This window comes from Pholcus phalangioides, unplaced genomic scaffold (genome assembly GCF_987345545.1).
Source record: "Pholcus phalangioides strain wild (caught in Gottingen) unplaced genomic scaffold, Ppha-v1.0 ptg000009l_1, whole genome shotgun sequence".
Classification (NCBI taxonomy): domain Eukaryota; kingdom Metazoa; phylum Arthropoda; class Arachnida; order Araneae; family Pholcidae; genus Pholcus; species Pholcus phalangioides.
The window spans coordinates 36,623,917-36,646,324 of NW_028301602.1; the positions used below are offsets into that span (position 1 = coordinate 36,623,917).

The window sequence follows — 22,408 nt, forward strand, 5'->3', positions numbered from 1 at the left end:
GATTAATAAGATAAAGACAACTACAGATAATTGGGAACTACAGTTAAACCCCCAGGAATAAATAAAAAAGTTTTTAAAATAAGCACAAAATAACCTGAATTAATAATATATTTATGCATATTGCCTGCTATTTAAAATGAATATTTTGTGCATATGCTAATGTTATTAATATCAGAAAATCACAATTTAATTAAGGGGAAACAAAATTTATTTATACAGTTATATAGTCACTAAGAGCAGGGCTGATTTCATCGTAGACAAGTGGGGGGCATTTGCCCAGAGCTCCCATAATTTTATCCGTCGCAGTCAAACAGCATAATTATATCTGCTAACAAACTATACATCTCTGACCCTAGTCATGGAGTCTCCAAATGCCTGCTTTTTCAGGAATACCTGCAAATCAGAGGTTCCGATTACAATTAAAGCATCAAAAATTGGGCTCCACAGTCTTTGTCATAGAAGACAATCTTTGTTGTTTCTTTTTTCCCTCCTCCTCATTATTTTCTCATTATTAAAGACCACCAAAAAAGTCTGAATTTTCCAAATAATCACACCACCTTCTTAATTATCCTAATGATACCCTACAAATAATTGAGGCCTTTGCTGAAACTTACATTATCTGTGCAATATAATTTCATGACTGACTCTCCTTTCATAAATGAAAAATAAATAAAATACAATCAAACTTCAATAATGAAGTTATTTGGTAAAAAAAGTGACACCTTTCAAAGATCATAATTCCAAAGTTACATCCAAATGCCAAATGTCACATTTCATCAATTATTGCAACAGGAAGAAAATCATTTAACCAGTATAAGATCCTTCAACTCAAGAATGTTACAAAACAAAAAAATACAAAAAATTTAAGAAATTCTCTGACCCAAGTTGTGACCTGTTCTGTTATTTTGGAACAACCAAGATTATTGCGTTGTTTTTACAAACAAGTTAGTTTTTGGTGACCAAGCTCCTTATCTAATTAGTCTGACCTAATTATAAATGAAGAGAAATTCCTAATTCCTACTAGTGGTTGCAATAAGCAGAAAAAAAAAAAGAACACATGCCAAGTTTTTCATGCTCACGGTGGGTCTTCAAAAACATGAGAAAAAAGAGCAATTTTTTGAAAGTCAAGACGGTTGCAATGGTAAAAGTTTTTTTTTAAACAAAACATTTTAGCCACAAGAATAGAAGACTATGAATAAAATTATATGATTTCCCATTAAAAAATGAAGTTGAACTTCCAAGCCACAGCGACTGTTAGACTTCCCCTCTGGAGTGGCTCATGGAGTGCATATTCAATCAGCTAATCAAATATAATTAAAATTTTTTTAGCATAAAGTCTTCAAAGTTAAAAAAATTTATATAATTCCATATAAACATTTTTTAACTTGCAGATAAATCAGTTAACATGCATTGCAACATTGCATAAACATAAATTGTTTTTTTACAAGGTTGCTAATGTTACCATAATTTCCTGTGCATAATCTGTAGATTTTCACTATACTTTTTGCCATATATAGTCAGACCTGCTTATAATGAAGCCAGAAAAAAACAGTGAAACTATTCATTATATGCAAATTGTTATATCTGTACCAGCTTGAAAAATAATGCTTTTAAGCAAAATTAAACCTTTTACATGCACAACATGCATTTTTCAGTAATATAGTTGATTCTCATTTTAATGAATACCATTATAACAAAAACATCGTTTTAACGAAAACTTTTCTAATCCCACAGATTAGTTTACATAGGTACAATGTAAAAATATGGAATTATAACGAAATTTCTTTGGCCTCTTGGAGTTTGCTATAATAAGATTTAACTGTATAAGCATTCTTAAAATGAATGGATCAAAATATATTTTAATAAAAATTAAAAATTTAATTAAAATGATCATACATCAACAAATAGGTAAACATGTCAATCATTGCTTTTTTTCACCCTCACATTTTTGCAAACTTTAAATATTTTGCACTTGAATAATTTTTGTCAGATAAACATGCAAAACGTAATTTTCTTTTTTTTTTTAAGAGCACGGAACCAGAGAATTTTTTTTTAATCTCCTTGTTTATAATTATTTAAAGACAGAAAAATAAACTGAGTAATTAAGTTATCCAGCTTTTTTTTTCTTTTTTATACGTGACTTTCTTCCCCCCCCCCCCTTTTACTTTTTGCTTTGCTTTCAACCAACTTTATAGCTACAGCTTTTGAAAAACAAGTAGCATTTTATACTTGAACAATTCTCAAAATCAATTTGCAAATGATGAAACCACCCCAAGCAATGTCCGAGTCTAGCTTGAGAATGGCAAATGTGAACTAAGCTGGTTTGAAGGTTAGATTCTCAGAAATAAATAATCCACGGAAAGAATGGAGACAGTATAAGTTGCAGACATTGGCAGAGATACGGGGGGGGGGGGCAGCGTCATAGGTCGAGTCGAATGATCTAATATATATGTATATATGAAATGACATCATCATCATCGTGCCCCCCCAGAAATAATGACCTTGCCCCTCCCCCCCCCCAGACTTCCAAGTCAATCTCCGCCTATGGTTGCAGAAAGGTAAATTTACAGATAAAAATATTTAGATGAGATTACACAAGTTTGTGAGACAATTCCATGTTTGAAAATTGATCAAAAATTTGTTATAGGGGTATTTTGCCTGATATCTGTGTTCGTTATAAGCAATCAAAATAGCATAGATAAGCAATATGAAATTCACGAGACACCAAAAAACTTCATTATAAAAAAATTATACATAGAAATTTGTAATATCTGTGTTCATTATACGAAAGAGTCAGACTATATTCTTTTAAAATAAGCACCCATGGCTGTATGCACTACTACACCGCACATGCACCTTATAAATATTCTGAAAAACTCCCAACAAATTGGGGCATGTCAGAATGTGCTGTGAACCTAACATGAAGTTTGTTTCTGAGGAATGCCTGTTATGTGTTTCAAAGAAGTGTTACCTGTCTTCTGTCTTCTTGGACAACTTGGCAGGTTATTTTGCTTCTTGTGTTATGCATGACACTTTTTGAATATTGTAGGGCTGATTGCTCTTTGTGAAGAGACTTTTTTTAATGGGGGATCAGCTTTGGGTTTATGCACTGCAGTTTTGAAAAAATATTAAATTATATTTGTGAGCCTAACATAAACGCTGCATATCACCTTTTTAAGTTAAAATTTAACTTCCACATAATTACTGTTTTCTTGTATTCTGCAAGCAAACTTTTTTAGAAAATGATTGCTTAATGCTCACAGAGAGAGATAGAATCAATTCCAAATAGTTGGAATGCAATTTAATTGTTATTTGAAAGTTATATGATGATGCTTATAGTTGATTTATAAATTATTGTTTTTTTCAAAACAAAAGATAATGTATGGGATGCATGAGTATAAGGAATGCAAGCCTCTACATTCATATTTTTTAAAAAGTAATTGCCACAGCAGATAGGACAAGAAATACAAAACCACAGATGTATAACGATTTGTTGATTAAAAAAAAATATGAGATACCTTATTACTCAAAAAAATTATACAAAAAAAAATATCATAATTTGCATTAGGAAAAAACTATTTGAAATGTTATAATCTTATAAATCTAGAATAAAACTATCACTAAATCTAATTGAAAATGTCTAATGAAAATGTCAAGATATTCAAAAATGTCATCAAAAAAATCAAAAAATGTCACCGGTTCCACTTATTATTCACCAAAGTAGTTTAAAAGAATTGGAATGTTGGCATGGTAATAAATAAAATATCTACAAAAAGCCCAAAATAATTTGTGAAGCGATTTCAAAATGTACGTCACTCTTAGCCTACCTAGAAAAACTACAAAAAAAATAAAAGTAATCAGCACAACAACCAAAAATTATATAAATTACCCCAAACTTCACAAAAGTTGGCAAGATATTTAAAACCATTGACAAGTTATACGCCTTGTACACATAGTTAATTAACAATACCGCTTCATTCAGAAAAATTCACACAGAAAAAGCACCACCAATACTAAACCAACAGTATGAATTTTTGTAGATACAGTATAAAACCTCTGTATGGCAATAACAACTTTTATATTTAAAAATCAAACACTCACTCAACAATAACCATATTAATATATATTAAAATTTGTAAGGGGAAGGGGAACCGAGTCAAGTAAAACTCTTGATACACGTCTGAAAACACCACTAATCTTAATGTTACAAATTTTGCATATATAAAAAACTACAACATTGTGTTTGAGGCATCAGCTTCAACTAGTGACTCATCGGAGCCAGATTTTGATAAATGCTCTTTTAAATTATTCTCCTCAGTGCCAGAAATGTAAAGAACAGTACTGTTTGAAGCACTGCAAAGAACAGTGCTATTTCCACTTACTGATATGCCTGAAGCTAAAGTATTCTGAGTATTACTAGGTATTACATTACTTGTTGCTTGTTCTCTAACGGTTTCATAACCTGGCTCATTATCACTGTCAAAACGGTTGACAGTTTCATATCCTGGTTCACTGATTTCAAATACTTTATTTCGAACTCTTTCATATCCTGGATCTGTAGCATCACTATCATTTCGAAACAACTTTTTCACCTTCTCATAACCAGGATCAACAGCATCACTTTCTGATCTGTAAATCTTTTTCACTGTTTCATAACTTGGATCTTCACTGATGTCAACAGTCATATACCCATGGTTAGAATCATCCAGATTCATTGAAACTCGCACTGGTTCATAACCTGGATCTGAAGAGTTTCCTTCACTTTCAACTTGAGCAACAGTTTCATATCCAGGATCAGAAAACTCTTTTTCTGGCGATTTTGGAGTTTTGTAACGATGAAATACTGGCTTGTTCAATGAAACTCGTGTCTTATTAAAACTTGATCTCAATTCATTTCCAGCAACATTTTCGTCTTTAATCTTTTCATAGCAAGAGTCGTTTCCATTGTCGTCATCTTCATTGTAGATCTGTTCGTAGCCTGGTTCACTCTCATCATTACCATCACCATCACTTTGAAGATGTTTGTCTTCACTTTTTTTTGTTTCAGCAATTTTCTCAGGGAAGTTTGGATCTGCAGAGTGCCTGCGTACATGCTGAGCTTTTGTTGGAAGCATGCCTAGTGATGCAGCTTGCAGCCTACCCCTAATAGGAGGTGGAGCTGGAGGAGCTGTTGTTGCCCATGGAGATGGAGGAGGAGTAAAACATTCGCAATCTTCGCCACCAATACCCTGATAACCTGAATAATCTTCAGCACTGGAAACACTAACAGTCAATTCAACTCTTTTCTTGCGTACCTTAGCATATAGATCTTCCACTTTCTTCTGTTTATCATTACATGATGAAATGGCACTAGCACCCTCAGCAATATGAATAGTTTTACGTTGTTTTCCACCTTTGTCAACAGTTGAATATAGACATGACAAGTGACGCAACTGTGGTGGTGACCCGCTTTCACCAGATCCAGACATACAGCTTCCCACAGATGATGATGAAACAGTAGAAGCTATTCAAGGTATCAATAATAAGCGAGAAAAATTAAAATAAAATATCAGGAAAAAATTAATTTAATTTTTGTTTTTTTAGAAAAATAACAAAAAAAATTTAATCAGTTTAAAAAATATTTATTCAAGTCTTACAAGTTTTACAGTTAGTCTTACTAAACTTCATGTAGGAAATCTTACCTTGTCGGCTGTGTGCATGGGCCACCGATTTCAAGCTCTCCACAGTTGGAGGAACAGGTGGTAATTCTCTCGGTTCTATATGTGCATATGTTATGGAAGAAGAGCCGGATTCGTGACCTGAACCTATTTCAGCATACATTTGTTCTTCTTCTGGAACCATGGAATAATGGTTTTCACCATCTTCTGAATTCTGCACAAAACAAATATAGCATTTCTCTTTACACTCACACTCATCACAATGATTATACATCAATGATATATACAATAAAACCTCACATAACAGTCACCTCCAAACAAAGGTTAACATCTGAACAACTGCCATATTTACTAAGAACAGAACACAACCTATTGGATTAACATCAAGATTAACCTCTGAATAATGGTCAAAAGTGGCCGTTTTGGAAATTAAAATGAAAGAAAAATTATGCATTATCCCATTGCGTTTTTCCTTTCTTGAGCCCTTAGAACATAAAAATAAGTACCGGTTCTTTCCTATGTCAGTGGTTTCCAAAATGTGGTCCACAGATACATGAGGTTCCTCACGTAGATGCTAACAGGTGCACTAGCTGCATTTCAAAAAGAACAAAGCAGAACTTAGGGTTAAAATTCTGCAAGTGACTAGTCATAGACCAGAGAGTCCTTGTTTTTCATGCTGTTTGGCCAAGCGTGCCTAGATAAGCACTAATTGAAAATACTGCCTCAGTTAAAAACACAAAATAGCTAATTGTACCAGAGGATGAAACTGGTCTAAAGAATACATGTCCCAGGATACAAGGATGATGGTGCAGCTGTATGCATTTTTCTTCATGAAATTTTTGAATGAAATTAATAGAAAACACAAAGTTCTTTATGAAAAATTTATGCATCTTAAATGCAAAATAAATGTCATGTGCTACAATAAAAAAAAACAGCTTCTTCTAATTAATCATAGCATGAGTGGTTATAACTTTACAAGCAATCCAAAAATTTAATCTATGTTTCAGATATAATGAAACTCTCAACTATGGTAACCTCCAAATAACAGCCACATTTGCTAAGTTACGTTAGTGCCCATTGTTGGGAGGTTTCACTATATAATGCTAGGCCACTAGAGTTGTCTTAAAGTATGGCAGTACTAGAGGTTTTCACTGGAAATCAATGATTAATGAAAATGGAGTTGATAGATGACAATAGGCTATCGTGAATTATGAGAGGCATCGGTTGTATTATTAGATGGTTGCGTGTAGTTTCAAGACAGAGACATGCATTTTTATCTTACACGAAAGGACGGACTTTATTTACACAACATACTATGTACAGGACGAGAAACGAACTGAGTGATAACTTGAATAATCACATGATGGCGCTTTGAGCGCCTACATCAATCATTGCTCTGAGGAAGTAGCTTTCTTTTTCCACTTGTTTAGTTTGTGTAGTTTCAAGACAGAGACATGCATTTTTATCTTACACGAAAGGACGGACTTTATTTACACAACATACTATGTACAGGACGAGAAACGAACTGAGTGATAACTTGAATAATCACATGATGGCGCTTTGAGCGCGTACATCAATCATCGCTCTGAGGAAGTAGCTTTCTTTTCCCACTTGTTTCGGCGGTGATGCCACAGACTATCCCCCCCAGTGAGCGAGCGAACGAGAATGTAGGAAATACGAGATTGACATTTACATATTGACGATACAAAATTATAACAAATAATAACCAATATGCATGTGTGTATAAATATCTGCGACAGGTTAGAATTCAATATTTTGCAGAGACAAAATGAAAAATATGAATGTATACGATGTAAACACATATTTGCAAGGATTTGAAAAAAAATAATGTAAATTAACACTCATGCAAGAAATGTGAAAATAGTATAAAAACATATGCGCAAATGTAAAGACATAAAATACAAGAATATAAATGGTTGTAAAAACACGTGCAATCAAAAATACGAAACAAATTGTTCTGGAAAATGAACTTTTCGTCCATAGCGAGTTGTTACTGTTTTTTCTGTCATTGACACTGGACTTTCAGAGTCCTCTTTAGATTCTCTGTCATCCATTGTGAATGCAGGTTTGACTCTGTCAATAGACACTGAGATAGATTTACCATTCACTTTGATTACAAAAACTTTGTCGGTCCTTTGCACTACAGGATGTGGTCCAGTATAGGGTGCGCTTAATGCTAGTCAAACTTTGTCTACACGTAAGAACACATGAGAACAAGATTTTAAGGAAGAATGAACATCAATCTTGAAAGCATTCTTATGAGATGGAGAAACGGGTGATAACTCGAATAATCACATGATGGCGCTATGAGAGCGTACATCAATCATCGCTCTAAGGAAGTGGCTTTCTTTTCCCACTCGTTTCGGCGGCGGCGCCACAAGGCTCAAAATAATATGGCATAATATTAAAGTGCATTACATTTGTTATAAAAGCATGAGAGCTTTAAAGTAAGTTACGAAGGTTACAGAAATTCATTGGTAAGAGAATTTCAGAACTTAAAGATTATTTACTCATAACTAAGGAAATCAACAGTGGTTAACAGAAAGTTCCAGATTAATAAGGGTTGGATAATCAGGGTCCTACTTCATCAAACTACTGGTGTCATTCTATTCGAACTATCTCAGATAACAGCATTTAATGCAGTATAGCTTGTCATTGACATCACTGATCATACCATATATTAAAAAATATATATTTGATCTATTTAATTAATAAACATAATTAGATATACATGAGGTGTGAATCGTTATCTCATGCTGGAATATTTTGTATGGTTAATCAGTGTCCTTAGGCATAATTTATAACTCTATCTTCACAGAACTCTCCTTGTGAAAATTTAGTTACTTATGCACTTTTAAATGTTGATAAACCATGCTTCTGCTCAGCTCATAGATATAGTTTTGAAGAATTTTGTTTAAACATTCATTTAAGAAATATCTTTGGCAAAGTATAATTTGGGATATGGTGAAATTTTTAATTTTTTCCAAGCTTAAAAAAATTTGTAACTGCTCCGAAAATATTTCGAATGTAAATGGAGGACAGTCGTGCACAAACTCCATAAAATAAATAAGATAATTTTAATAAATCAAGATATTCATGAAGAATTACATATACTGCAAAAACTTTGAGCATTGAATAAAAGTGATCTCTTGTAAAGCATCATTTACATGCACACACAAAACCAACTAGCTTATTGAATGCTGTCTCCACTTAGAAATGAACAAATTTACCTGATTGGTAGTATTTCTGTGTTTTCTCATTGTTTCTCGAACCCGAGCAAGGGGCTCACGGACAGAGATGACTGTGTAAGGAACCTCAGAGCGAGAACCTTTCAAAATAAAAATTAAGTTCCTATAATATTTGAATAATTTTATTTTTTTAAACACAATTTTCATATGCATCAGAGTAGAAAACAAAGAGGAAAAATTCTCTTATTCATGCACCTGATGAGCCAGCTCGTCTTTCAACGCTATCCTCATTCACCAACGGTGGGTTATGAAGAAGAGGTGGAGTCATATAAGGAATATCTGAGGAAGGCACAGCTCCAGCAACAGCCAGCCCAGCTGGTGTGACTGGAGAAGGTGGCATTTCATTGGATGCAGCATTCTGAGTTATTTTTATGCATACTATAAAAAACAAATAAGTATTAAAAACTTAAGGTTTTTTTTTTTTATTCAAAGACTGATGCATTTATGATACTGCTCTCAAATTGAGAAAGTTTATAGCTGGTTTTACCTGGACTAGAAGTAGCAGTTTCCACTCTGGGTTTTAAATATGAAGAATTAACAGGTTCGTAATTATAGGTGTCCGAGTCTGAAAGTCTACGTGGGGGGCTACTGGAAACACCTGCATCACCATGAGGATGACTATTGCCAATGCCTTTCAAAACAACAGATCCCGATGACGTACCAGGAATGCTTTCAATGACCTGAGACCATGGACGCGAATTTGATGATATCACAGGAGCACTGATGCTTCCACTGGTTTCATCTGTCGTGGACGTGCTCTTGTCATTAACAGTAATCTTCATCACACGAGGAGCCACCTCTTTGGTGGTCTTCTCTTGGCTCTAAAGAAAAGTGATTTGTGAATATCATTATAACATAAACCATTAATGTCTTATATTTTTAACGAAAATATTCTGTAGTTTAAAGTTTGACTTTAATGATTAATAATGAAAACTTATACTTGCATCCATCACTGTATATGTTTTTACTGCAAAACTATTTTAGAAAGTTAATTTTAAAATTTTCAACCTGTGAAATTTGACTCGATTTTAATGCCGAAAAAGGAAAACAACACCAAGCCCACCAATCTGTCAAATAAGCATAATTTATAAGTTTTATTTATGTAAGCATAATTTATCAAGTTTTCTTCATAACATTTTTCATAGATACGTTTCTACAAAGAAAGCAGAAGAGAGATGTCGATAATGATGAAGCAGTAATAGAGTCTTGTTCCAAAAAAAATGAACTTTTATTAATTTCCTGAGAAATAATCACTCAAAAACAGACCCAAACTTAAACAAAAGGCTAATTTAAATGGTTGTCAGAGCTGGGTAAATGCCTGATATAGTCAAGCTGAATAAAATAAGAAAATTGATTTGAGTTTTTAAAATGAAGAAAAAGTTGGGGGACCCCCACCAGTGAACATTGCCACCATGGGGCATCTTAGTCCCAAGGTTGGCATGTACGAATACTGCTATATAGAAAAAAATCAGCTAATCAGCTCCGATGGAATGCCTAACACATTGACTATGCCATCAAAATTTTCATCAAGGAATGGGATCTAAATGAGACTAAACTTGTCACATTTAAGAATAATTTAATGCAACCAATTAACCACATAATGCAAGTGAATTACAGCAAAACCTCTCTTCTGCAGACATTAGTAGGACAAAAACAATTGTCCGCAAAAGAGGGATGACTGTTAATCAGGGATTTGAAATGCAAACCTTTGTTATACAAGGGGAAATTATTATATGGCCATAAAAGAGGGTGATTGCATCTGAGGGGTGTCCGTTAAGAGGGGTTTTACCATAATGAACCATATATTGAATTTATTAAGTTAAATATGTAGCTTGAACTTCAAGAACTCGAAGGATCATAAAATCAATGCAAATTATAATTTTAAATGATTAACAAACCTCTTTCAATGATGATTCTGAAGCAGGTGGTTTGGGTGCAAGTGGTTTGTTATGCGTTTTTTTCTTTTGATTTGTTTCATCTTGCGAAACAGGAACAGTTGCTGGAATATGATTTGTTTCAATGGGTACGACCATTTGAGGACCATGTTTTGTTTCGGGTATGTCAGGTAATGCTCTATCCTTCACAATCCACGAATTTCTGAAACAGGTTTTTAATTAACAGAAATAAAAATTTGATATGATCTATAGAATGGAATACAGAAAATTTTACTTTACCATAAATGGATTTCTTTAATCCATTTGAATTTTCATTCAAGGTAAAATATTTCAAACATTTTATGATAAGTAACTCACAAATTCAGATTATATGAAGTTAATTAAAATAAATAATACATTCTTCAAGCATGAAACTAAAATACAGAAGGGCCTGTAGAAAACAATTCTTTTTCATGCAATAAAAGTTTCACCAAAATGCCCATATTTTCTGTAACTTTACACTGAAAAATAGCATATTGCATAGAAGATACACAATCAGAGACATATTCACCGAGAGGTTAAGCAGGCTATAGCAAGTTTGACTATGTGAAAATTTGAGGAGTGGGTGGTCAAGAAAATTAGACTAAAATTGGAAGAGGGTGGCAAAAAACTTGTATAGCCTACAAGAGGCAAAACCATAAATCTGCTTCTGTGCTTAATCATGACTTTTTTTTACTTCATTTTTTAGCTCTTCATGATTAAAATGTCTCTCCATGATTAAGGTTATTTCAGAATATCTTTGGGACATAAATACAGGCTACCCTTTCATAAGGCCAGGATTACACTATAAAAGTTGTAGAAAAGTTATTTTATAAAACTAGAAAAATACAATCAATTAGCTGATTGGTTGCATTTACTTGAATGTAATGAATGGGTTCATTAGTTGATTTTTCAAAATTTGTAAAAGATATTTTATTAAATTTTTATAGTGTAATCCCGGCTCGAGGCACATCCCATATTAAACACACCGCACATAGCATACTCAATTCCTCAGAATCATGCCAGTTTCTGGAGATAAGTTATAGGTCGTAATTCATGAGATAGAATAACTTGTGCAACCTAATAAAGTCATAATATAAATACCTCTTTAAACTGACATCATCATCAGGAGAATCTATTTCTGTTGATCTCAGAGTAACAACATTGCCATTGCTTGACTGAAAAAATACAATTAAAAAACTTTAGTACCACTTATTTCTGAAGTTTTCATTGGCAACACATACATGCACAGGCAAAAAACAAATATATATGGCAGCGTTTCTCAGCCTTTCTACATCCAAGGACCAGTAAACTGTCTAAAATACTTCTATGGATCACTATATATAGTACAAATTTATAATCCACATTTTACGGGACATTCATGTGTTTCTGGTTGGATCAAATTTTGAAGATTGAACTTCTCATAAAATTGTCCTTTTCTTTAACCCTAGGTGACTAAATATCTGTCAAACAGACAACCAGCCCCTGCCAGTTTTGTGAATTCGAGATGTTCCTGTTGCGCTCACACCTCACTCACAGTATTCTTTATAACTAGTAAATATACAAATACAACGCCAACACAGGCAAAATGCCCAACGAGGTGGCTGAGAAAAAGATGCCCATACAAATATGGATGTCATACATTTCAAAAATACAGCAACCCAATTAAAAATGCAATTACAAACAATATATACATAATAAAATATTAGACAATGCCCATAAAAAAAGAATACTTATGGTTTTCTTATTCTAAATATGGGTAGCTTCTCAATTTACCCCCACATGTTTATAGTATTTCTTTTTAAATGTGTCAATTGTGTTAGAATTTACTCCCTCTGGGGGTATATAAGCTATTCCATTCATTAACAACCCTATTAGAGAAAAATTCTTTATAACACCATAATTTAGAATTGTCTCTTACTAATCGATACTGGTGTCCCCTTGTAAAAGCAGTAGATTGACAGTGTAATAATAATTCATAGTTCATCCTATCCACCCCGTTGAAAATTTTGAACACTTTGTTCATATCTCCCCTGACACCTACATTCATCCAATGTAAGCATATTCAAAAAATAAAGTATCTCTTCATAACTCAAGCCCTGATGGCCAATAAGGGTATGTGTAGCTCTTCTCTGCACCCCTTCAATCAAGTCTATGTCCCTCTGTAGGTATGGTCTCCAAAACCCTCACAGCATACTCCAGTCCAGGATGAACTAAGCCTCGAAAAAGCGGAAGAATGACTTTAAAAGAACGTGGAGAGACCTTTTTTGAAAATTAAACCAAGCATTCTATTTGTTTTGACCACTGCTGAACAATGTTCAGAAAACCTAAGCCACTCATCAATGAGAATTCCTAAATTAAGGATCCTAGTTGCATCCGGGATAGTGACACCATTCAACTCGTAAGAGAACCATGGGTTGTTCAAACCAAAATGAGTTACCATGCGCTTGTCAAAGCTAAACGTCATGCTCCATTCATTTGCCCATGCTGCAATCCTGTTTAAGTTGGTCTGGAGCAACTCCCTATCTCTTTGATTCGCGATTACCCCCATTAGCTTCACGTCATCTACGAATTTGCTAGCAATCCCATCGATGCCTTGATCGAGTTTATCGATAAAAAATGAAAAAAGTATGGGGCTAAGGACACTTCCTTTAGGAACTCCACTTGTGATGCCTGTCCAACTACAGAATTCCTGTTCACCCTAACTCGTTGTGACCTATCTCTTAACCATGATTCCATCAAATTCAGCAAGTTGCCCCCCAATCTCGTGTAAACGCTTTAAGAGTTCACCCTATTGGACCCGATCGAATGCCTTCTGGAAATCAAGGTAAACAACATCTACATTTTTACCCTTACCCAAAGCCTTTATCATGTGATCATAGAAGCAAAGGATGTTAGTCACACACGACTTCCCCTTTCCTGAACCATGCTGATTATCCGACAATATATTATTCTCGTCTATCCACTTCATCAACTACCTTTTGAAAATAATTTCCGAACTTTTTGAGAGGGAGCTCGTCAAACTGACTGGACGATAATTGGACACTGCTTCTCTACTATCCCTTTTTAAATATCAGAACAACATTAGCAAGTTTCCAATCTCTTGGGACAATACCCTAAGCAACACTATTCCTGTAGATCTGTGTGACTGGCCCCAACAATTCATTAGCACACTCCCTGAGGACCCTGGGATAGATATCATTTGGTCTCAGTACTTTGCTTACACATACATTTTTTTGAAGATTTAGGACCTCCACGTCTTCTACTTGAATTTGTTGAGAATTTTATTACCCCATGCAATGCCTATACATTGAATATCAGTTTCTCTATTAAAAACAGATGCGAAAAATTGATAGACCCTCCTATCGAGAGGGGGCCAACTTGTCCCCTTACATCCATTAGACGTATCTAAAAAGTGACTTTGGGTCAGGGCCAATGTTATCTGCCAATCTAGATTCAACTTCCTTTTTTCTATCTCTTATTGCTTTCTTCAATGTTGTTCTTTTATCAGTAAACAAACATAGGTCACCTCATCCACTTTTATACTCTTTGAATGCTCTTTTCTTTTCAAGAAAAAAGTTACGAATGGTATCCATGAACCATAGAGGGCATGATGTACACACTCACTTTTTCGAATAAATTTTATAATGTTATGCAAAACAGAGGAAAGCTTCTGTAACATGACGACCTAGGATCTCTTAAAAACCTTAATTCTTCAACTTTTAATCTTTATTTAGACCCCAAGGATTCGTTTGGCTACTGGAAACCACGTGAGGCACCCACTAGCGATCTGGTATGGGCCAGTTAGTTTGTTTAGTCTGACAATCAGGGGTTGGGGTCTCCTGACTGTCAGGTGAGAACAGGGTCAGAGGTCTGGCTGCCAACGTCCCATATAAATTCTGGTTTACATATATGTGAGAGATCCCAATAGCTCGTTTTGTTGCCTTCTCTTTCACTGTGGGGTTCCGCAGCTTGTTTGTGGGAACTGTGTTGAGTCGTCGTCGTCAAAACTCAGAATTACTGAATTATTGTGTTGAGAAATGAATTGTTTGTGCAATACGGAATATTAGTGTTTTGCAAAATTATATATATTTGTGTAATACAATATTGTCCTGCAAGTGCTATATAGAAATGTGCAATAATTTTACCTTCACGCCATCGGTGGGTCCTATGACTATCTCATGGTTAATAATGACATGAGCTAATACAAATTGCAATAGGCCTATAAGTTATGGATCCTGGCCAGATCTCCAATTTCCTTTATTTGTGTTGTTGCCAGATTCTGTGATACATTTTGTGCAATATTTTCCCTTTCATGAAAATATGTAAATTAGATATAGAGTTCAGTGCTGTGCCTTCGTCCTTGGGATTGATTCCTATTGTGATGCATGGTGGGAACGCTCTCATATAAATACTTGATGCATAGTGAGATGCATCACTGATTCCAGCTACTTCAAAACTGTTACCTTGTCATAAAGGTATTTCGTACTGTTGAGGCATGTGATCTCTCAATCATAGTGATTTACTAATTGTGGAAAGGTGTGCCTCGGCACCGCTAGCGTCTCATCACCCATTCACATGTGATAATACAATGCTGTCTTTGTCCGTCGTCTATCATATGGATTGATTGGTAGCCAGACCGGCTAACTCAGGACTTCCCTCGATGTTTATCTGTTGCTGTCTCCTACTCAATGATTGGCCGATAGCTTGATCGGGCACTTCAAGCTGCAAACCTATGTTATCCTGGCTCAAGGGTTTCTCCGACCACTTGGTGTATAAAGGACTAATCAATTGACAGAGTATTTCGGACTGTCTTACAGATGATGTGAGCAAAAGCATGTATTTTCGGTCGTCTGGACAAGTAGTGAGAGCGTTCTAAATTATTGTTTCAGTATAATGTGTTAAGAGAAGAAAGTTAACTGCGATAACTGAGTATGTAAGTGTTATACTAAATTCTAATATTTAATTGAATAAATATTTATTTTATAATGAATGATGTTGATGAATGAATTTCGTTTCATTGTTGTCAAATATTTTTACTGCGATTTGCAACAATTCTTAATTTTAGAAACTTCAGCGGTAATTGGCAATTTCTTTAAGAATTCCATGTTTTTGCAAAAATTAATGCTATTCTTTCTCTCTCTCTCCCTGTATACGATTGCAATTCCCTGTAGCTATGTTAATGGTAGATATTTGAATTGGATTACAAATTTTCAAAACTCTTTCAAAATGACACATGTGAAATATAAAAAATAGCATATAAATGTACATAAATATTTTGCTTCAATCTTACTTGATGTTGCTGAAATATTGGTGAATCTCTGGTCATGGACAGACGCCCAGCAGTGCCATATTCATGGGATGGACTGAAAAAATTATCATTATCAATATAATTTCTTGTATATTTTACTACAAGAAAAAAAAAATTTTAAGCGTTTCATGCATGAAGGGCTGTACAAATTTATTGATCGACATGCCCAAGGCATGAAAACATTTTAACCAGGCATAAATTTTTTTCAATCACATCCTGGCAGGTGCTATTCAGGCATGTAAATTTTTTTAGATTTGTCCAGCCCTCATTGGGCATATTAAAATTTGTATGAGAAAGTTGTGAAGAAACTCAACAAATGACTTATGATAAATCAAAATACATTCGATCTTGCATGTAACATTCCTACTTTTTCTTTTAGAACATTTTCTTGCTTAGTACTGCCTATTTTCATATGATTCTATAACTCACACTATAATATATTCATCAAAATTTTCTTTTTGAAGAGCTTTCTCGCTTACAATATTTTTTCATGATGGTTTTTTGAAGAAGGTTATAAGCAGGATCCACTGTAATTAGTAAAGATACAATGTTTTATATCCTAGCTAACTAAGTGCTAAACTTCATTACTTATGATTGATTGATTGATGACCGCTCATGCCCAGAGCTGTTGTGCAAGACAACTTCCTCTCTTCACCTCCTAGGAGGCTGGGTCGTGTCGGAGAGCATCTTCTATTTATTCTACAAATGAAAAGTTATAATATACATTCCAATATCATTACTTATGAGAGATGGCTACCCTTTATGGCCATAAACAGGTGAATTATTGTGTAGTAGGGAGATTTAGGCCTATACTTCTTTCAGGACTCATTTTGCAAAATGGATGGTACACTTTTGTTGGCCACATTTGGTTGGCCAGAGATCCAGAGGGTGTGCACCCCCTGGTATATTTGGAAGTTATGTCAATATGTGGGCGTTGTGGCAGACTAGCATCACAATGACCAAGGTTTGATCCTGCAAGTGGCACAGTGATGGTCAGCCAAAGTTAGTTTTCTGTGGTTCTCTAACTTCCAGAAAGCAAGTCAGTCCCCCTCCCCCCATTAAAAAAAGTCTTTCCACAGAGATTTAATATCAATACTTAACGCAAATGCAAAAATTCAGGATCCTGCCACTTTCACTTCCAGTATGGAAGACTGAGTTCCAGGGTGGCGCAGTGGTAAGATGTTTGTCTTCCACTAATGGAAGTTGCTGTCAAGGTCCATGGATTCGAATCCAGCAAAAAGAACATAAGAAAAGTTCTTTATTTATTAAGCCTGGGGTGATAGATGGCACCTTCATTTCCCACCCAACTATGTGAGTTGGAAATTGCTATATGGCGATATATGACTGGAATTGGCGTGCAGTAAAGTATGGAAGACTGATGGCGGCACTTCTCAAACATGAATCACAGAACCATGCATAACTCTGCAGGGTTCATACTCGTTTTCGCAAAAAAATTTCCCTGATTTTTCCAGGTTTTCCCGTCAAATTTTCCAAAAGTTCAAAGTAATTTTTCAATCAAAAATTTAATATAAATTATTGATAACTAGCCCAATGATGTCATATTTAAATACCCTTGGAGATGACTGAGTAATCAGATTTAAATCCCCTAATTATAATATTATATTATAATAAACATCCCCATCATAGATTACTGTTACATTTTTTATACACTTATATATGCTTTTCAACTACACCTGATAGAAAAATGTAACACGGTCAAGAAACGCAGGATTTTTCTTTTCTACAAATATCACTGCATGGAAACATTACCTTAAAAATTTTTCACATCCTTGAGTTATTATAGGATGAGTGGGAAATTACTAATTTCAATATTCATAGGATTTCAGCCTTCACTGTTGTTTCCTTTGTGACATAATTAGACAAAGATGTAGTTGGTTTCACTGCATCACAATTCCTTGCAGTTAGTTTATACACTACCCATTCGCGTTGGCGCTGTAATTGAAAAGTTGGGAAAAAAATCTCTATTTGAGATTGTTTACAACAATTTTTGGCATTCAACAGTAGGATTTATGATTATCAATATTTACCATGTTATCAGATCGCAATTTACATTCTTAATTTCCCTTTTCAAGGAAAAAAAATGTTGTTTTCCCCCTTTTTTGTTTTTGATCAGAAAGCAATTGCAACAATTTTCCACAGAACTTGTCAGATATTTCCGAAGTTTTACAACAAAAATGGGCTATTTTCCCCGATTTTCTTGACTGCTTTTAGTAAAAAAATTTTCCCCACAATTTCTTGTTTTCCCTTACCCATACGAACCTTGCTCTGGCATCATAAGCATGTTAGGGTCTTGCATTCACACAGACAAAACTTTCAGGCATGCACTGAAGTTTACAAAAATCAGATGCAAGAAAGTTTATGAAATGCGTGTATGGTACAGTAGCTTAATAGTAACAGTCTATACCTGTGAATAATGCATAAAGAATATTGAAGAAGAAAAAAGAAATTCGTCCTACCACAACAGCACGAGCTATTTTTCAACAGAAATGTAGTGGGGGGGGGGAGGGGGAGAACCCTACACAACTATTAACTTATAACTGACTATTGAATTTGTGTTTCTGTCATACACTACACCAGAGGTCTTCAACCTTTTTCCAGCCGCAAACACTACCTGCACCTATCATCAAAAGAAGAGCTCACCTTACGGCAAGTTTGACTTACAAATGCATGAAATCAGCGTGATTTCAATCCTTGAATGAAATTCCTACAAGTGTTTAATTGGAACGTTGATCAAATACTCAAGAGTACAAAATAGGACATGAGCATCGAGCACTCTGGGTACTTTGGGGAGCACCGTTGTGCTAGCGAGCAATGGGTTGAAGATGCTTGCACTACACCCACTTGATAACGAGAACTAATGCAGGGTTCCCAGAAAAATCTGCTCGACCATTTCCTTGATTTTCCCTGATTGAAAAGCTTGAAGAAAGAAATGTAATTCAAAATCTCAACCTTCTAAACATTTTTTGAGTTTGTTTTTTCCCTTCCCGACTTTTATCAAATATTTACATATTTCTCTGACTTTCAGTAAGTATTTTTACATCTTCCCTGCTTTTCCAGATCACTAGGAACACTGTGATGATACCTACAGTTAAAACAGATATACACTCCATCCTCATATGCTCTTTTTTTCCCTTCGAGTTCTTAACCTATGCATTTTAGAAGACGAGAACTACGGCTTGACAAATCAAAAAAATAAAATGCAGACACCAACCAAATTTCTCAGAAACAAATATATTTTTGTCTAAACTAATTTTTTTTCAACTTTCTAACGATTTGGTGGCCCCTTTCAATATTGGTAGGCATACACGTAGAAACGCAGAAAATTTTGTATTGTCCTCAGACTAAATTAAAATCTTAAAATTTTTTCTATATACATAAAATTTTAAGTGTCATTTCCAATTTTTAAAAAAGTGGTGAGCTGAGATTTGTTATGCCCTGCTTTTGAGGACTTGAAAATGAACTTTCCCCCAAGGACTTTTCACAATTTTTAGGGACTAAAAATCGTGCTCGGTTAGACTTTTTTTCGCATGTGTGCATTTTCTGTTACTTTTCAAAAAATTGACAACAATTGTAGTAAAACTACTTACAGTTCATTATTCTTTGAGCAAACACACATGGCAAGGAGAACAGCAAACACACAGAGACATATCAAAGTGAGAAGCCATGACAGTTCATTAACTATTACGTCGATAGCCATCAGATAATTGAATTGTTATTGTCCAACATCATCCACAAAATATTAATAAGCTCAAAAGGATCCATAACACCAATTACCTAGAATCAGAACATAATTTTTTTTCAAAATTTAACATAAAACGTGTAATACAACTTTCATACAAAAAATTTTAATCCAAAATGCCTCTCTTCTGGTTATTTCACAAAATCCCCCACCTCTGAGTATCAGATGAAGTCTGAAACATATGAGAAGCTGAACTATTTTGCGCTTTGGCCAGCCTATTTCTGAACTGGCAAAATTATTTACACAAGCAGCTCAACTTCTTGGTTGGTTAAGAAACTCAGGGTTAATGAGAATATTAGTTGAGAAAATCACCAAAAAATACTATTAAGGTAAGGACCTCCTCACATGCGGATGCTGATGTTGTCTGATACCAGAAAACTTGGTATCGAGGCAACAAAAATGTGTATTTCTATGGTGCCGATCAGACAAGGATATTGGGGTATTGGTGACTGGCAACTTCACATGCTAGTCTCCTTACTCCTCCAGTATTGCAATACAGTAAAACTCCTCTTTGGCGAGAAAAAAAATCGTCCATAAAAAAAATCCTTAATAAAGCGTTCAAAATAAAACAATTGTTATTCGGCCGTAAACAGGGGTGACTGTTAGAGGGGTTGTGTTTGTAGCATATAGATGGCACAGCTTCCCTCTCAGACTTCTTTGCAAATGCTCATCTTCACTTGGAACAGCTTCGGTATAGGGGACAGGTTGGCGATTTTCGGCGACTTTTTTTTTTTCGGCGCCAAATATGTCCGACGACTCCATCAGAAGTCGCCAAGGCCGTTAGACACATTACGAGCGCCGAAAAACAAAATCGCCAGCATAGAAAACAATATGAAAAATATCATGAAACACAAGAGAAATGGAAACGTAAATAACTGCTGAATTGAGCGAGCATAAAAATGCTAAAACCAACAAGCAAACAATGGTCCTGCATGTTGTATAAATAAATATATTCTATGTATTATGTAAACCTGAATTTCAGGTTTTTAACCAATCAGCGTTTTCACGCCACAAAAGTTCTACTCCTAGCAAACTCCAGCTTTATTCTTTCTCAGTCTCTTGAGTTTTGGAAGAAAAATGGGCAACTTCAGTCATTCAGTCAACTAGTCTTTTTATCCAGAGCAACATTTCCCAATTAGGGGTGCCCAAACCCCCCTGGGGATCCACGACCCAAATGTAGAATTATAAAATGTTAATGGCAAGTTGAAATATATATACTCAAAAAAAGTTTTAATTAAATTAACACACAACAGAACCGCTGCAAAGTTGTTGGACTGCAGTAGTAGTAATAGTGTGATTTGACAAAAATTGTACCTGTGGCGACGTCTCTCTGTATAAGAGCACGAAACATTTTTAGGGTTTTTTTGCAGTGCATTAGATGACTGCTATCACATCGAATTTACTACTACTGGATAGAATGTTCTCCATTCTTCAAGAGTATTCTTGCTGATAGACAGCTGTAGTTTCTGCTGCTGAAGGAGGGGGTCCATGGTGACACCAACATTTTCGGGGGACCAAGACTATGAGTGGACGTCCATGGCAGACACCAAGATTTCTAACAGGGGGGTCCATGACTAAGAGTATTCAGGAACTATCACCCTTAGGGTTCATTCCAGGGCCCAATCCGGGCCACGCTGCTCTAAGTAATCATTAATGTCAACTAGACTGTTGTGGTGCATCATCATTATAATCATTGGCCGTAATTGGTACGTCATCATTATAATCTTGAGATTTAAAAATCGGCTATGTTCCTACGTAACAAATATCGAAATCAATTCATCTAATTTAACGATTTAAGGAGCCGAAAATTATATTCCGAACACATACTAAACTATCTTGATTAGAAAAAAAAGGCATGAAAACGTTACATACCCAGGCAGCTGACATCAAAATGTTGGGCCACTTGTTTACGGCGATTGTCTGAGGGCCACGGTGTCCCGATTTTTTTCTACGAAGATAGCAATTCCGACATTAAATAATAATTTCACTCATTTTCTCTGAAAAGATTTCGATATTTACAAGATATTTCTCCTTCAACAACGTAATGACAGGATCACGAATGTTTACGCAGGGTTGGCAGTATACCAAAGCAGAAGAGCTGAAGGAGTAAATATAAACGATAGGCTATCATCCCATCAGTATAGTGTGACCATAAAACTAGGCAAAGTTTCTCATTTTCGTGATAATATAACCTATATTTCCTGGATCTTCGGCCGCAGGAAAGCCGGGTTTTCAGCAGATTTATAACGCCATCTACTCAGCAATAGAAAAAGCGGTATAACTGTTTTCCTACAGAGTGCAACACGCTTCACGCCAGCACTTTACGTCCTGCGTGATTGGTCGACGACTGCTTTCTGCAGGAGTCAAATGCATCGTGCGCCATGCACATATTTCACCTATCTTCTGTTCACTTTTGTTGTTTTTTTTTCCCCTTCCTTCAGGTCTCCTTTAATTTTTTATTGTTCAGAATGTCAAAAATACGTAGACATGCAGACGAC

At 35.0% G+C, this 22,408-nt stretch overlaps 1 protein-coding gene across 1 annotated transcript; it reads right to left on the reverse strand.

Moving 5' to 3' along the window:
• Nucleotides 1–4,133: 4,133 nt before the first annotated feature.
• Nucleotides 4,134–22,001, reverse strand: LOC149082994 (uncharacterized). The gene is made up of 10 exons (XM_089236043.1): nt 21,783–22,001; nt 19,759–19,945; nt 16,133–16,205; nt 11,944–12,017; nt 10,825–11,023; nt 9,414–9,747; nt 9,122–9,304; nt 8,909–9,006; nt 5,682–5,871; nt 4,134–5,503 (listed from the first exon to the last, which is right to left on the reverse strand). The coding sequence occupies exons 2-10, from the start codon at nt 19,866–19,868 to the stop codon at nt 4,230–4,232; spliced, it is 2,535 nt and encodes an 844-aa protein (XP_089092169.1). The 5' UTR covers nt 19,869–19,945; nt 21,783–22,001; the 3' UTR covers nt 4,134–4,229.
• Between the last annotated feature and the right edge of the window lie 407 nt (nt 22,002–22,408).